The following is a 15,788-nucleotide window of genomic DNA, read 5'->3' as shown; positions in this document are numbered from 1 at the left end:
CAATCAAATCAAGTCAAAAATGTTGCGACACGCGAACAACGAATGTAAACAGGATTATTTGATGTTGATTGTTTGAATCGCTGTGGCGTTGCGCGTTTCGTTGCGTGTCGCGGCAAACCTTATTATTGACATCATCAATCATGGCATTTGGTTGTTTGAAGTGACAATTTTTTTTTTGCGTTTTGTCCAATTATGCCCAATTTAACGTTTTATTGTTTCACCCGTGTCAAAACGGGATTTGTGGGCGTCAAGGGAGTATCCCTATTTTCGGGAAAGATCGTGCGCTAAATGTCTCGAAGATGAATTAATTGGAGTCCTTTGACATGCATATTCACTTAGGGCGTCGATAAATTAAATGCGGGGTTAAGGAATCTTCGGAAAAGTTTTTTTTTTTTGGGTACGGGAGACAATTAAAAAGTTGTTGAAAATATTTGGTTTTCGGTTTTGCCTAAAAATAAATTTATTTATATTGAAAGAGAGAGGAAAATGATAAACTTTCCCATGAGACTCGAAAAATTTTCCCGGAATTTATTGTTATTTATTATTTTAGAGGATGTTGCTCCATCCTTTTTTTGCTCTCTTACGAGACTTTATAACTTGTGAGACATCTCAAAGTGATTTTTTATTTATTTTTTGTACTTAAATTGAACGAACAATCATAACAAGTAGAAGAAGAAGCTTCACATTGTTGAATTCACAATATGACTTCTTCTCAAGGATTGCAAAAAAATCCATAGATGTAAACTTTTTTTGCAACTGTGATTCTGAATTTTCAATTTGAAAGAGAGCAATACAAAAAAAATCAATAAAAATGATGAAAAATTATTATTCGAGTACCGAGCAAAAAATCACATACGCCTTCGCTTTATTGAGCAGAAAATGTCGTTTTGCTTCTCAAAAAAGAATTCATGTGTAAGAAAAAGAATCATATTCGTGAAATAATTTTTTTTTTATCATTTGTTCAACTCGTGTGTTTTTGTTCTCTTTCTCTTCAATATCTCCGTTAGATATTTTTTATTAAAAATTTTTTTTTTATATAAAAAATTTTCAAATGAATTATATGAAAAAAATTTTGACTTACCTGCTCCCGATCGAAAGTAATTGTCAAATCAGCAATTGCCAAGTCCGCTCGTTGTTCCAACAATTCCTTTATCATGCCGTCCCATTCGCTGTTGTTAGCAGATTTGAAATAAAAGAGAAAATTATTTCGTTAAATAAAAAAATAAATAAAGGGGAAAGCGTGTCGAGCATCGCCTTGAGGTTGATTGAATATTTTTTTTCGCTTTTCTTTGATGATTTTCTGATAAAAGAGACATCGCGCAACAGTTTGTTTACAAAGTTTGATAATTAAAAGCAACAAATAAATCAAAAGTCTCTCTCACGGCAATATGATATCGCCGCACACAAAAGAAAAATGTCATTCATGTCGATTAATTAATCGACCTTTTTGTCATTTTCATTATTTTTTTTTTGTGAAAATCGGTGTGAGAAAATGACAAATTGATATTCCGTTAATGACCATAAGCACAAAAGCTTCGAAATTACTCACCCTGTTGCTTTATTGTAGCCTCCATAGCGGTTGTCGGGTGCCAATCTTATTGTGTAATTGAAACCAAGGATTTTCGATATCTCATAGATAAGATCAATAGCGTAACCTTCGAATTGCGTGTTGCCATACAAGTTTTCTGGAGACTCACGACGCATGCAATAAGGGGAACTCTGAAAGAAAAAAAAATAAACAAAATTTATAATTTGAGCAGGAAATTGGAAAAAAAAGAATTAAAAGAAAACAAGAGTGAGAGTAATTGTTTTTCAAGGATTTTTTTTTTTTGAAAAGTAACGATTTTAACCTTTCTTCTAACGAATACTCAAGAACGCATTAACTGATTTTTTTTTCATTTTCTATTTTTAGTCTTCGAGTTTTCACGCTGTTGCCATTCAACTTTTCTTCATTTTTTTTTTACAATTTTTTTATTCATTTTGCCCTACAAAATTTGTTCGTGAGAGGTAATCTCGAAAATTATACGTTTCAGAGCATATGTTTCATGGAGAAAAATGTTAGTTATGACGTGCCCGATGTTATAGGCAAAAAAAAATTTTTTGAAAAAATTCTCGCTTAGATCCTCTTATCCGCATGAAATTGTTTCTAAACAGAAGTATGTTTAAAAAAAAAAAATAAAAAATTTATTGAATAGGTTGAAGTTAAGGTTTTGAATCGAAATAAAAAAATATATTAAAAAAATAATTAAAAAAAAATATTTAAAAAAAAATTAAAAAAAGATTAAGAAAATAAAAAATGTAAAAAAAATTTTTTTAAAATATTTAAAAAAAATATATATAATAAAATATTTAAAAAAAATTAAAATTAAAAAATTTTTTTTTTGAAGTTTGTTTTATTTTTTATTATTTTTTTTTATATGTAAAAGTTATTAAAGAAGTTGAAAACTTCAAAAAAAAATTTTTTTTTTTCAATTTTTTTCCATTTTTACTTTCTCAATATTTTCTTAATTTTTTTTATAATATTTTTTTTATTTTATTTTTTTTTGTAACCAGTTAAAGTTGTTATATTTTATGTTTGCAACGTGCTGTCTCTTCGTTCAAGGACACGATCTCCAAACTAAATATTTGCAGTTATTAAATTTGAAATTAAATTAGGAGCAACGAACAAACTTTAATATTAAAAAGTTTATCCTCTTCCATCGTTCATCATCTTCCGCGTTCTCGATAAAATCGAATACGATTCTCGCAAAAATCGAGGAAGCAACAAAAACCAAAGTAGGGCAGAGAATTTCTTATTAAATTTTGACGTTACAACACCGTCTGGGGCTTCCTTCTACGTTCCATTAACTGAACATCGCTTCGTTTCTTCTTCGTCGCTGCTGCAAAAATGTATGGGAACACTTTAAAAAATTTCAGCTTACAACACATTCTTTGTAACGGGTGTTGTTGTTGCACAAAAGCAGTATAGTCAACCATATGTGTAGATTGTTAATAATGAAAATCTTGTTTGAGAGTGCATTTTTATGTTGTCTATTCATAATATGGAGCATCGTGCTCTGTCTCTCGTATTTTTTTTTTTGCCGATAAAGGAAATTTAAGATGAAAGTAAGAAGCTTACTGCACTTTTTTTCCTCAGATGTAACAGAAAAAATATGAATTGGATTGAACATCGTTGCAAGGATGGACTGTAACGCTTGTCGCTTATAAATAAAGAGCTCTCTTGCTTCTGCCTCGTTGAATGGAAATTTATGTGAGATATTTTATATTGAAAGTCAATAGAGCGCTCCAACGAGTTAGGAGGTTGTTGTTGGAAAATGCTATTTATTACAAATAGTTGAGCACGACTGCGATGATTTTGTTGATGGGCCGACGATACGGTAAGAAGAGTATTGGGAATTGGATTATTGAGCAAAGCACGTTTTTCGATCTAAATCCTATTTATCTTCATTATGTACCGAACGAACGAATGTAAACATCCTTCTCGCATATATCGTTTGCATGCGAAACGGAAACACGTGGCGGCACGAAGAAATGAGAGCACGTTTGTTGTTATTATTTTAATTAATTGATGGGTGACTTTTGATGCAAATTTTACTTACCAAAATTGTCGTTACAATTAGTGTCTTGTTTGCCAAATATTCGACAATTTCCTTCTGATGATCCCCATAGGACCGTGTAAAGTTGACGCCACGCGTTGAATTCCATTCGCCAACTTTTCGCAATCCCGCAGTACTTAGCTCGATGATGTCAAGGACGAAATCCGTTCGAAATCCCTGATGATCAAATTTGATGATGTTTGTTAATCCCTGGATTTCGACCTGTTGACAAAACGAGAGAAAAAAAAATGTTAATGTCAATACAAACAAGCTGCGAATCACAAGTAGCATGTCCGATATTTGCATAAATAATGCGAAACTGTGATAATAATTTCATAATATGTTCGTCGGAGACTCATGAATAATTTATGTGTCAATTATGAAATAATCGTGTCATAATTATTATTCCGCCAATCAACGTTTAACAATCCCAAAAGACGAAAAAACCGAAAAAAAAATTTTTTTTTGTGGCATACGTACAATTTTCATATAATTGATTAAGCTGTATCCGTGGGGCCAGGTATCTTGTGCGTCGCAGGACAACGGATGAATATCCATTTGTTGACTGGCATCCAGATCGTGAAGTGCCTTCGCAAAGAGATGCACGGCGTCGTATATTAAAGCTGTCTCCGCCTAAAGGCAAAAATAAGATAATAACGAAGCATAAATTTAAAGTGCGAAGGATAATAACGATAATAATTATAATAAAAAGAAGTTTTCAAGAGTTAAAAAGGGAGATGAACATAAAAAGTTTATGAAGAAGTTTAACCACAAATTATGTGCAAGTATTTTGAAAAGTATTCTTCGTCGTTTTCGGTTCAAACATTTCTTAAAAGCACAAATAATAATAAATTAGGGAGTAACGACAACATTAATATATTCTTCAATTTTGCACACTAAGCCGAGCTTTGTTCGGCAAACTTTTTGTCGGCGTCGAGAAATTTTTCGTCAAGGTACCCCTAATAGTCGTAACAATAAAAAGAAATTCGTTTCGTGCTTCTTCTTCAACTTTTCTGGACTGTAAAAATTGTTAGTCAACAATAATTAAGCGTGAAATTAAGTGAAATTTTAATATACTTCTCTGCAAGAGAACTGTTCTTTATTAATGTCTCGAGTGCATCATCTTATTTTTTTATGTTTAAGGGTTGATATTTTTAATTTTTTCTTTTTTTTTATTTTACCCTATAAAATTTGTTTGTAAGAGGTAATCTTGAATACTTCACGTCTCAGAGCATATGTTTCATGGAGAAAAATGTTATTTATGAAGTCCTCGATGTTTTTCGCAAAAAAAAATTTGGGCAATTTTTTTAAAAAATTTTTTTAATATTTTTTTTTTTTAATTTTTTAAATATATTTTTTAATTTTTTTTTTTAAATATTTTTTTTTTAAATTTTTTTTAAATTTTTTTCAAAAATTATTTTAATAATTTTTTTTTAATTTAATTTTTTTATAATGGGCGTAAAATTGCTCAGAGCAAAATCAAAAAGGAAACATTTTCGCTCAAGTGCAATTGTAAAATTAAAATGGCGGAAAACAAGAGCTTTTTATTTAATTGCCAACCCTTCATTGCAAATTTTGTCATCGTCACAAAAGTTCTCCGTAGAAATTATGTTTATTTTGCGAAGCAGAAGAAAAAAAAGTTAAAACATAAAACATTTCCCATTTTCAACATACACAAATCTAAATAATTTATTGCGATGGACAAACACAAACTTTTTTCACTTCGTTATTTTTTTTCTCCAAACAGATGTAGTAGTATAACAATCGTATGGGCGTAATATAGTTTTCTTGACGTTTCCCATCTCTCCCTCCAAATTAAAATAAAAAATGAGTTTTCTCTGAAAATGAAGTGTTACTACTTTTTTTTGCATGTAACTTTTTTATTGTTTATTCAGCAAAAAATTTTTTTTTCTGCTGAAAATCTGTTGTATATTTCAAACATGATGATAGAAGGGTTGAAAAAAAAAGAATTAAAACGAAACATCACATAAAAACCTCCACAAAGCCATTTTTACAATGCATAATGAAGGGACAACGACGCGGAAAATATGAACAAAATTGCATGTGAATTGTTTCACAGAAAAAAAAATTTAATTTGTTTTATGAGCTAATTAACATGCTGCTTACCTTAATCACTGTGACGTTATCCTGTGCGAGCGTAAAAGTGTTATTGTTATAAAAAAAGTTGATAAATATACGAAAAAAAAAGTATTAATAAATTGTGGCTTGTTTGCTTTTTAAATATTAATATAACGACAGAAAAATTTTTGGGGTAAATTTAAGTAGAAAATTTTTTTCAAAATATTTTGTGAATTTTATGTCGAAATTTTAAAACTGTTGATCGATAACAGTTTTGTGGGCAAATAAGTAATTTAATTGCAATGGAATTTATGAAAATTGAATAATTGTCGACTAAAAATGACAGAAATTCATCAAAAAAATGCATTACCTTGTTGCGAAAATCCAATTTTCGTCCCAATTTTTGTTCGCCCAACTCCCATGCACGAATAGTTTGTTGCACATTGCTGCTATCAGGATCAATTAATCTAAATGCGGTCACATTAGTACCTCCATATTTGAATTCCTCTAAATCAATTGTGTGCAAGTCCTGTGTACCGTCATGGAGATTGAAATATGCCGAAAGAGAGAGAGAAAAAGAGAATATAATTCAATTAGATTAATTACAATTATGTTGCACATTTTGGTACAATTCTCGCTCGACAACTATTTCAGTGTGACAAGAATTGTGTGTCGTTAGACAGAGCAAATAATTTGAATTGCATTATATCATTATTATTATCGTCATGCGTGTCGTGTCGATGAAATTGCGATAAATCTACATGGCGATGGAAATGCAACTAGTTTAATAATAATAATAATAAAGGGAATTGAGATGATTATAAATGTCCCGCAGACAAAACTAAACTGAAATAACACAAAAAGCGAAAAATGCAAATGACTTTCGATGAGGGCGTCGAGGTTTCAAATTTCGAAATACCGTAATCTACATAATTCTAAGAGAATTTAAAAATCTGTTCTCTTAACATTTTTTGTTTTAAATTCTTATTTTTAAAAATTTTTGACTGAAAATTTTGAAATTTTAAGTAAATTTGTATTTTTATATATTTATATTTTAAAATTATCATGTTACTGCCAAAAACATTTTAAAATACAACTAAAACTTGTTGAAAAAAATACGTAAAGGAAGTCAAAAATTTAAGAGAAATTGTCTTCTCTTAACTTCAAAATTAGTTTTCTCTTAATTTATCAACATTTTTCCGTTTCATTTGAATTTCAACGGTTTTTTTTCTCTTAGCATTATGTAGATTACGGTATTGTCAATTTTACAAAAAATGTTTTTTTATTAACAACCGGGCGTCTCCATTTTCAAAATATGTATCTCTTTTAATTGCATAATGGAAGCCTTTCATTACAAATTACCGTAATGTTCATAATAAATTTATAAGTTAAAGAACTAAAATTAGAAGTTTTTTTGAAATTTTTTTAAATTTCAATTTTTTTTTTCATATTTTTCAATTCCAAGCTTAAAAACTATCAAATGGGCTTCCAAAATAAAAATTACGTATTTTTTACGTATTTTTTATTTATCAATTTTCAAGCTTGAGAACTATCCAAAAGACAGCAAAAGACACTTTCAGTAATTTTTGATCAATTTCAAGTAATAGATTGATTCAAAATGATAAATTAGAGCCCTCTGATAAATTTTTATGCATTTGGAGCAAGATTTGACAAAAAAAGCTTTGACACAGTTTTTTTGCTCTTGATTTAGTTATTAAAACAAAACTATGTCAAAGGAAAATTTTTTTTTTCAGTTTCAATTTTTTGGCAGTTTTGAGTTATAAAATGATTAAAAATGATAAATTAGAGCCCTCTGACAAATTTTCATCCATTTGGAGCAAGATTTGACAAAAAAAAGCTTTGACACAGTTTTTTTTGCTCTTGATTTAGTTTTTAAAACAAAACTATGTCAAAGTAAAATTTTTTTTCAGTTTCAATTTTTTGGCAGTTTTGAGTTATAAAATGATTAAAAATGATAAATTAGAGCCCTCTGACAAATTTTCATCCATTTGGAGCAAGATTTGACAAAAAAAAGCTTTGACACAGTTTTTGACACAGTTTTTTTGCTCTTGATTTAGTTTTTAAAACAAAACTATGTCAAAGGAAAATTTTTTTTCAGTTTCAATTTTTTGGCAGTTTTGAGTAATAAAATGATTAAAAATGATAAATTAGAGCCCTCTGACAAATTTTCATCCATTTGGAGCAAGATTTGACAAAAAAAAGCTTTGACACAGTTTTTGACACAGTTTTTTTGCTCTTGATTTAGTTTTTAAAACAAAACTATGTCAAAGGAAAATTTTTTTTCAGTTTCAATTTTTTGGCAGTTTTGAGTAATAAAATGATTAAAAATGATAAATTAGAGCCCTTTGAAAAATTTTTATCCATTTGCAGCAAGATTTGACAAAAATTGCTTTGACACAGTTTTTGACATAGTTTTTCTCTTGATTTAGTTTTCAAAACAAAACTATGTCAAAGAAAATTTTTTTTTCAGTTTCAATTTTTTGGCAGTTTTGAGTTATAAAATGATTAAAAATTATAAATTAGAGCCCTTCTGATAAATTTTTATCCATTTGGAGCAAAATTTGACAAAAATTGCTTTGACACAGTTTTTGACATAGTTTTTCTCTTGATTTGGTTTTCAAAACAAAACTATGTCAAAGAAATTTTTTTTTTCAGTTTCAATTTTTTTGCAGTTTTGGGTTATAAAATGATTAAAAATTATAAATTATAGGCCCTTCTGATAAATTTTTATGCATTTGGAGCAAAATTTGACAAAAATTGCTTTCTGTGTCAAAGCATAGTTTTTCTCTTGATTTGGTTTTCAAAACAAAACTATGTCAAAGGAAAATTTTTTTTTTCAGTTTCAATTTTTTGGCAGTTTTGAGTTATAAAATGATTAAAAATGATAAATTAGAGCCCTCTGACAAATTTTTATCCATTTGAAGCAAGATTTGACAAAAATTGCTTTGACACAGTTTTTGACATAGTTTTGCTCTTGATATAGTTTTCAAAACCAAAACTATGTCAAAAAAATTTTTTTCAGCTTCATTTTTTGAATAGTTTTAATGAATCATCAAAAAATTAAAATTATTTTTTAAATTAAAAAATTCAATAAGGAAAAAATTTCCGTGTTTATAATTTAAGAGAAATCGGGTTCGCTTATCTTCAAAATTAGTCTTCTCTTAATTTTTCTACATTTTCCGTTTAATTTGAATTTTAATTTTTGTCTTTTAACATTATTTACATTACGGTAATTGATTTATCGCATCGAACGAGATCCCAACGCACTTCATTGAAAATTATAATAAATAAATTATTTGCTTTGGCAATAATGGGGATCGACAAAAATTTATTTCATCAAGTTTGGAGCGGCATGTACTTACCAATGATGTTATCAAATAGCTGTGGTAATCACTCATCATTCCAATTTGTTGCGCCTGTTTCAGTACTTGATACACTTTTGCCGTCGTACAGTCGAGCACAATGTGGGATTCAGCTGAATTTTTAATTTGTTTCAAAAGTGGTCTGTTGTTTTCATCATCATCGCACGAGCATTTTTAGCATGAGGAGGATGTAATACAAAGGGGAAATCGTATGTAAATTTTATTTGCAAATAAATCATTTTTATTGTTTGTTTGCTTTTTTGTCTGTCTCGCGCAGATATTTAACAGATGCGGTATGTTTACCTGTAATCTCCGTCATCGGGCAACTGTCGCACGTTGATGGGAAACTCCGAAGGCCCGTGCGCTTTCAGCAATTCCTGCAGTCGAATGAGACCGTCGTTTGTCTCGTAGATTATCGTGAATGACTTCCAGCCCCAAGCACGTACCAAATCCACATAAGCCTGCAAAATAAGAGATAATAATGCGATATATTGCTAAATTAGCGATACAAAAGCGATTAATTAGTCACGCAAATTGAGTTAATTAAGTCCCACGGTGTGTTTGTGTGAGTTACATAAATAAACATCATGATCATCATTTTTATTGTTTTTTCCCATTTTTTCCCTTCTTACTTCGATGAGATCAGCAAATGTGAAACAAATCACGTGCACTCATTATTTATAGTTCAGAGTTCTTGCGAAATTCAATCTTCGTCTCTTCCATGAAAAGTCTCTTCGGCTTGAAATTTGATCCGCAAGAGACACACAATTTTATAGCAATAATTTTGTAAAATAAACAAAATGTTGACTCGAGGCATATAGACACAAAATATTGTTATAGATTAAAGAAAAATCTTTGTCTTTTTTTTTCTTGCTTCAAATTTCGTCTCGTAGACTTACTTTTCATGCAAAGATAAACACAAATTTCATGAAAAAGATATTATCATGTGTAAATACGGGATGGTGTCTTCCTTTGAGACATTGCGGAAAGACACGAAAGTGCGGGATTGTGTGTGTGTTTTGCTTCATAAATGACGAGTTGTAGGTCGTGTTTATCGTCATAAATATTTTGTTAATCAAATAAGGTTTTTTGGCGAAATTAAATAGACACGGAACGAGATTTGAGCAATTTTGAGTTTTTTCGTGTTCCATTTTGGGAATTTCGTTAGTCAAGTATGAATTAAAACGAAATAATTTTTTGCAGACATTTTTAATCCGTTTCGAGAGATTTTCAAAGAATCGTAATCTTGAGTTTTTGACGTCAGTCAAATGAAAAGAGATAATATTATTTCGAAGAATTTTTCGCACGTTATGAACATGAATCTAATTTTATTGAGCCCAAAGACGAAAAAAAATAAAATGTGTTGAAATACGTACAAAAACGTTTAAGTAAAAATTTTCATTTATGCATTGGGTCAAAAATTTTGAATGTGCATTGGGACAAAGTTTTTAAATGCATTTTGGATCAAAAATCTTGAATGTGCAATGGGACAAATGTTTTAAAATGTCAAATGGGACAAATTTCGAGTGTATGATACTTTAAAAAGTTAAAATATGCACTGGGATGAAAAATCCAATTGTATAATGGGTTATTTTTGATATTCGTTATACAGCTACGATGTTGCTATATTACGAATTTGAACAACTTTGCTACTTTAAATGCTCTTAACGGGCATTTTGGATGTAATATTTTCGATAATCTTGGATATTCATGTAAATTTTGGCTCATACATTTATAATTATCATGTCCAAATGATGATAACATGACACTGAAGATGGAAGTTAACATTGCTTCAAAGCAGTATAATTAATAACATTTGCTCGAGACAATTTCCTTCCTCAAATATAAATTCTGGTTAACTTCATTTCCCATAATTTTCCTCTCTCTCTCGTGTTTGTCATAATTGTACATTATTGATAATACTAAACAAATTAATTCCTGTCTGTCGCACATGTTCCTTTTCTCATAAACTTCGTTGCATTCTCGTTCATCGAAGTTCCCCGACAGAATATTTAATCAATTAGTTGGTTCATGTCTCTCGGTGAAATAGGACAGCAAAGTTTAACGTGTGAGAGTTCTGACAAGTGAGAAAGATGATTGCGGGCGTTTTGCAACATTACAAAAGAAAAATCTATCATCCAGTTGAAAAGTCAGTTTTAACGTAAACTTTAGAGAGTTTTCAATTAAAAAAACGAATTTCTTACAGAATTTATTGGATCGCATCACTGTTGATCGTTTTTGTCGCGTCACTCTTGCCCATTTCTAATTTTATATTCAAATTCCTCGCCAATCCTATCAATGTTGCCGTTGACAGAGATTATTTTCACTTTAATTTGACATTTCCCTCGTTGACGTTATGCCTCCATAATCGGCTTAACGAAACGGCGGTTGAGCATTTTGTGCAGCAATATGCAAAAGTTGCGAAGAAACGACAATTGGAAGCGTTTTTGCACGATCTCGCGTACTTTGATCCGAATCACATGGAAAAACTTGCGAAATTCACGCGAATTAGTACGAACGATTATGTGAACGTGAGTCGCTTTTCTCGTTTGTTTTGAAGATTTTATCGAGCAAATTTCACACATATTTCAGATTCTTGTTAATGTTTCGAACCACATGAACGCACAAATTATCACGCCGCAAAATCGCTCGTACGAATTACAGCCCATGTTGACAGAAGTTGGTTTATGTTACGTTTTCAACACACGCATTGGGCACTTGTTTAATCCAACAACGACGACGAGAATGAGTGAAGAATCTGCAACAGATCAACACTTGTATAAAATAAATTTTTATGATGCGGAAACGGAAGGCAATCTCTTGTACATGGGATCGAATTTCGATGTGAGTTTTAGGCCGTTTCGATTTTTTTTCGAACATTTTGTCAAAAAAAATTTTTTTTCAAAAAAAAAAAATTAAATAATTTTTCATACAAAATGACAAAATTTAAACGATTTTTCGGAATTTGTTTTTGGAATTTCTTATTTAAAATTGATTTCATAAAAAAAATCTTGAAAAAAATTTTGAAAATATACCTAAGTTCAATGATTTTCGAAAAAAAATTTTTAGAGAAGAAAATTATTTTATATATCATTTTCAATACAGAATTTTAAAAAGTTATTTTTTTTATTTTTTAAAAAATTTTTAAATTTTTTTTTCATTTAAACATTTTTTTTAAATTTTTTTTTTAAATTTTAAATTTTTTTTTTATAATTTTTAATTTTTTTTTAAAAATCTTCTTAAAAAAATATTAAAATGGACAACAAAAAGGGAAATTTTTGATGAAATTTTCAACTTTTTTTTTATTTTGCCCCATTGAATTTTCAACTTTTGAAATGGGGCATGGATCAAGAAGTTGAAAAAAATTTGGAGCGGCCTTACAAAAAAAAATGTAATAAAATTTGGTTTAAATAGATTTTCATGCACGGACAAATGGAGTTGCCCTCCGTTAAAGCAGTTATTCGTACGGAACGTGGACAACAAGGATCTTATATTAAATTGATGTTTACAACGCACGTTATTACATCGGATGAGGATGTTCGAAATTTGGCTATTTTTCAACGGAGATGTCGGTAAGATGAGGGTTTTGTTCTGTCATCTCCGAATTTGATGAGTTCATGACCGCCCTTCATATCATTTATGCACATTTTCAAATATTTTCGCTAAATTTCTAACTTAAAAGCCACACCCCGTCAAATCATTTTGTTGAAATATTAACAAAAATTTGATTTATCTCTATTCTATTGCTGTACAATGCATTACTTTTTTTTTGCAAAAACGAAGTTTCGATGACGAATCCAATTTAGTGCATTTTCCGCGACATTACTCACCCAGCCTCTGTCAATTGGATTGCAAACTACAAGCATACGAAAAACACTGTGGATGCATTCCCTTCTATTATCATCATGTGACACGAGATCGCAATCAATGCAGTCACAACGAACTAAAGTGTATTTCCAAAATAACTGGTAAAATTTTTTTTTTCAAATTTTAGTTTATTCCATGTGTTTGTTGCACAAACAAAAACATCCTGATATTGATTTATTATTACTATTATTTTTTCGTCGTCCTGCTTTTTTGCGCGTTTGAAAAAAAAATATTTTTGTTATCAAAGTTTTTTCTCTCTCTGTCCCATTTTTTAATATATTTTGGTGCACACACGATATTTTTTTTGCCGTCAACTCAGTTGCTGTGATGCAAAAGTTTTTGCACGACAATAATTAATTCATCGTTTGCGAGCGGAGCGGCGAGTGCCTCGTTCCGCGTTGTGTTGATACGGAAGAACAACAGTTCATTTGCTGGATCCAAATCGCGCACGAGACTTTTTACTTGTTTCGTCGCCTCCCAAAACAATGCGGCGTACTGAAGTGCCGTCGTATTCTCGATATTTTTTGTTTGTTTCAAACCCATTTCATCCGCAATAACGTAGCCTTGCACGCCAACGGAATTTAATATACGCTCCAAACATTGCTCTGTTTCGTCTTCCGTTCCTTGTTGTTGTTGCTCATTCATACTTTTTCTCCGTGTTTTTTTTTTGTTGTGTCTCGTGTACTTCTCGTTAGTTACGATTTGTGTATGCAAAAATCAAGAAAATATGTCAACAATTTCTTGCAAACAAAATGAAAAACGACAACCGAGACGAAGAAGACTTACAACACAAATGACATTTCTCGGTCTATAACGACAAAACATTTATCTCATTGCTAACTTTTCTCCTTTTTTCTTTTTTTTTTCTTTTTAATTTTCTCTCCACAGAATTCATAGAAATGCAAAATTCCGAATGCGAATGCTTGGCAAGTTGCAACGACGAGAAATTATTATTGCAATCAACAAATTCATTTTATTGGCTACGTGAGCCTTCGCTGCACTTTGACCTGGAAAAGATAAAAACCGCTTATCGTCGACAAGTAATCTTTGGCTGGCGTGAACTTTTAGGTACATCTTTTGTTCATTAAGGTCACTCCAAATGAAAGTTAAAAATAAAATCCAAAAATCAAAAATAAAAAAAAAGTTAAAAATTTCATCACAAATGTTTTTGTGTTTTCATTATTTTTCAAAAAAAAATTTTTTTTAATTTTTTCTAATTTTTGTTTTGAAAATTATATTTAACTTAAAAATTCTTCTCAAAAAAATTTTTTTTCATAAAATTGCTGAATTTATTTTTTTAAATTTTTTGACATTTATTTTTTTATGAAATTTTATTCTTCAAATTTTAAAAATTTCAAAAATAATTAAAAAAAATAAATTAAGTTATTTTATGAAAAATATAATTTGAGAAGAAAATTTAAGTTAAAATATAATTTTCAAAACTGAAATTAGTAAAAATTGAAAATTTTTTAAAACAATTTTTGAAAAATATGATAATACACAAAAAACGCAAATTTTTAATTCTTTTTTTAAATGAGGCATCGAACTTTATTTTTTATTTTCATTTGGAACGGCCTTAACTAAAAATAAAAAAAAGATAAAAAGAAAATGAAAACCTTTCAGTTGCATCTGGCGCTTCCGCTGGATTATTTCTCGGGATTAGCGTTTTATCTGTAGTTGAGTTCTTCTACTTGCAAATTATACGACGCGTTTACTTGATGAAACGAAATTGTTGGAAAAAAACTTAAATTTTAGGTGTTGTGCATTTTAAATTATTACTTGATGTTCGTCATTTTCACTTGCCAAGACAAACTTTTTACTATTTCAATTTTTTTTTGTTCATATGAATTATGATGCCACTTACAAGAAATTCGCACAAAAAATAAAGAACAGAAAAAGAGAAACATTTATTTTAATCTGTTAATCTGAGAAAATACTTTAAAAGCCCGATGGATTTTTAATGCACATTTCGTCGTGTCCTGCATCGCACAAAGACTCTTCTCATTAATCTTCTCTCGCTCGCTTGTAAGTGACTTATTTTTGTAACTTTTTTCTCTGTTAAATTGATTGACTGAACTAAAATGACACTTTTTGCATAAATTAAATCACACAACTTTCATAATTTTTTTTTTCGACAGGTAAAATGGTGAAAGCGATGAAAAAGTTTAATAACGAAAAAAGTTTGTCATACGATGAAAAAGTCGCTCAGATTAAAAGCAATTTATTACTTGTTATTTTAAACAGTTTTGAAAGATTTTTTTTTGCTCTTGCATGGCGCGCAATTTGAAAGGTAAATAAAATAATAATAATGATTGAACGGGGAGCAAAAAAAAAGTTACAGGGAGCAATGAATTCTGAACGGGCGTGGATTTGCAATGTGATACGAATTTAATGAGAGTAAACTTTCTATATCTTTTGTAAATTGGGCCCTTCAGAATCAGCTTAGACGTTATTCACGGAATAGTTGTTATTTTTATAAAGTTGATTGATTTTTCAAGAAATGTACTTGAGTTGTATTTAACGAATGACGAGAGATTTATTCGTTCGAAAAAATGTACGAAAAATTTTCCATACTGTAAACATTGTTAAAACTGACCAAAAAAAGTCATTTTTTTATCTCAGCATGAAATTCAAGCAATTAGATATCATTAGGGAGCTCCAAATTTATTTCGAACTAAAAAAAAAGTAAAAAAAAACTGAAATACTTTTTCATACAAAATGATAAATATTCAATAATTTTTTTTAAATATTGAGAACATTATTTCAATTATTTTTAAAAAAATATTTTTAAAGAAGAAAAATCACTTAAAAATATTATTTCCAAAACAAAAATTTTAAAAAAATTATTTTCTTGAAAAAATAC

General features: G+C 29.5%; 2 protein-coding genes across 2 annotated transcripts in view; one reads left to right on the top strand and one right to left on the bottom strand.

The window, feature by feature from the left end:
• The window catches only part of LOC134836072 (glutamate receptor ionotropic, kainate 2-like), a 59,384-nt gene that overhangs the window by 10,549 nt on the left and 33,047 nt on the right, over positions 1-15,788 (bottom strand). The window contains exons 5-12 of the mRNA XM_063851252.1: positions 9,362-9,519; positions 9,059-9,200; positions 6,046-6,204; positions 5,724-5,744; positions 4,077-4,229; positions 3,600-3,818; positions 1,550-1,719; positions 1,082-1,169 (exon numbers count right to left, since the gene is read on the bottom strand). Coding sequence (XP_063707322.1) covers positions 1,082-1,169; positions 1,550-1,719; positions 3,600-3,818; positions 4,077-4,229; positions 5,724-5,744; positions 6,046-6,204; positions 9,059-9,200; positions 9,362-9,519 — 1,110 coding nt within the window. The remainder of the gene's footprint in view (positions 1-1,081; positions 1,170-1,549; positions 1,720-3,599; positions 3,819-4,076; positions 4,230-5,723; positions 5,745-6,045; positions 6,205-9,058; positions 9,201-9,361; positions 9,520-15,788) is intronic.
• On the top strand, positions 11,152-14,673 carry LOC134835819 (pickpocket protein 28-like). The gene is made up of 7 exons (XM_063850793.1): positions 11,152-11,207; positions 11,265-11,589; positions 11,651-11,902; positions 12,473-12,630; positions 12,842-13,026; positions 13,814-13,993; positions 14,549-14,673. The coding sequence occupies exons 1-7, from the start codon at positions 11,152-11,154 to the stop codon at positions 14,671-14,673; spliced, it is 1,281 nt and encodes a 426-aa protein (XP_063706863.1).

Source organism: Culicoides brevitarsis, chromosome 3 (genome assembly GCF_036172545.1).
Source record: "Culicoides brevitarsis isolate CSIRO-B50_1 chromosome 3, AGI_CSIRO_Cbre_v1, whole genome shotgun sequence".
Lineage (NCBI taxonomy): Eukaryota > Metazoa > Arthropoda > Insecta > Diptera > Ceratopogonidae > Culicoides > Culicoides brevitarsis.
Note: the sequence above shows the minus strand (reverse complement) of the source record. Positions and strands in the feature narration are given on the sequence as shown.

Bases quoted from the DNA above. Each gene is read 5' to 3' on its own strand.
- LOC134835819 (XM_063850793.1), top strand. From the start codon at position 11,152: ATGATTGCGGGCGTTTTGCAACATTACAAAAGAAAAATCTATCATCCA. The intron at 11,590-11,650 runs GTGAGTCGCTTT...CACATATTTCAG, and splicing joins GTACGAACGATTATGTGAAC to ATTCTTGTTAATGTTTCGAA. The intron at 13,027-13,813 runs GTAAAATTTTTT...TTCTCTCCACAG, and splicing joins GTGTATTTCCAAAATAACTG to AATTCATAGAAATGCAAAAT.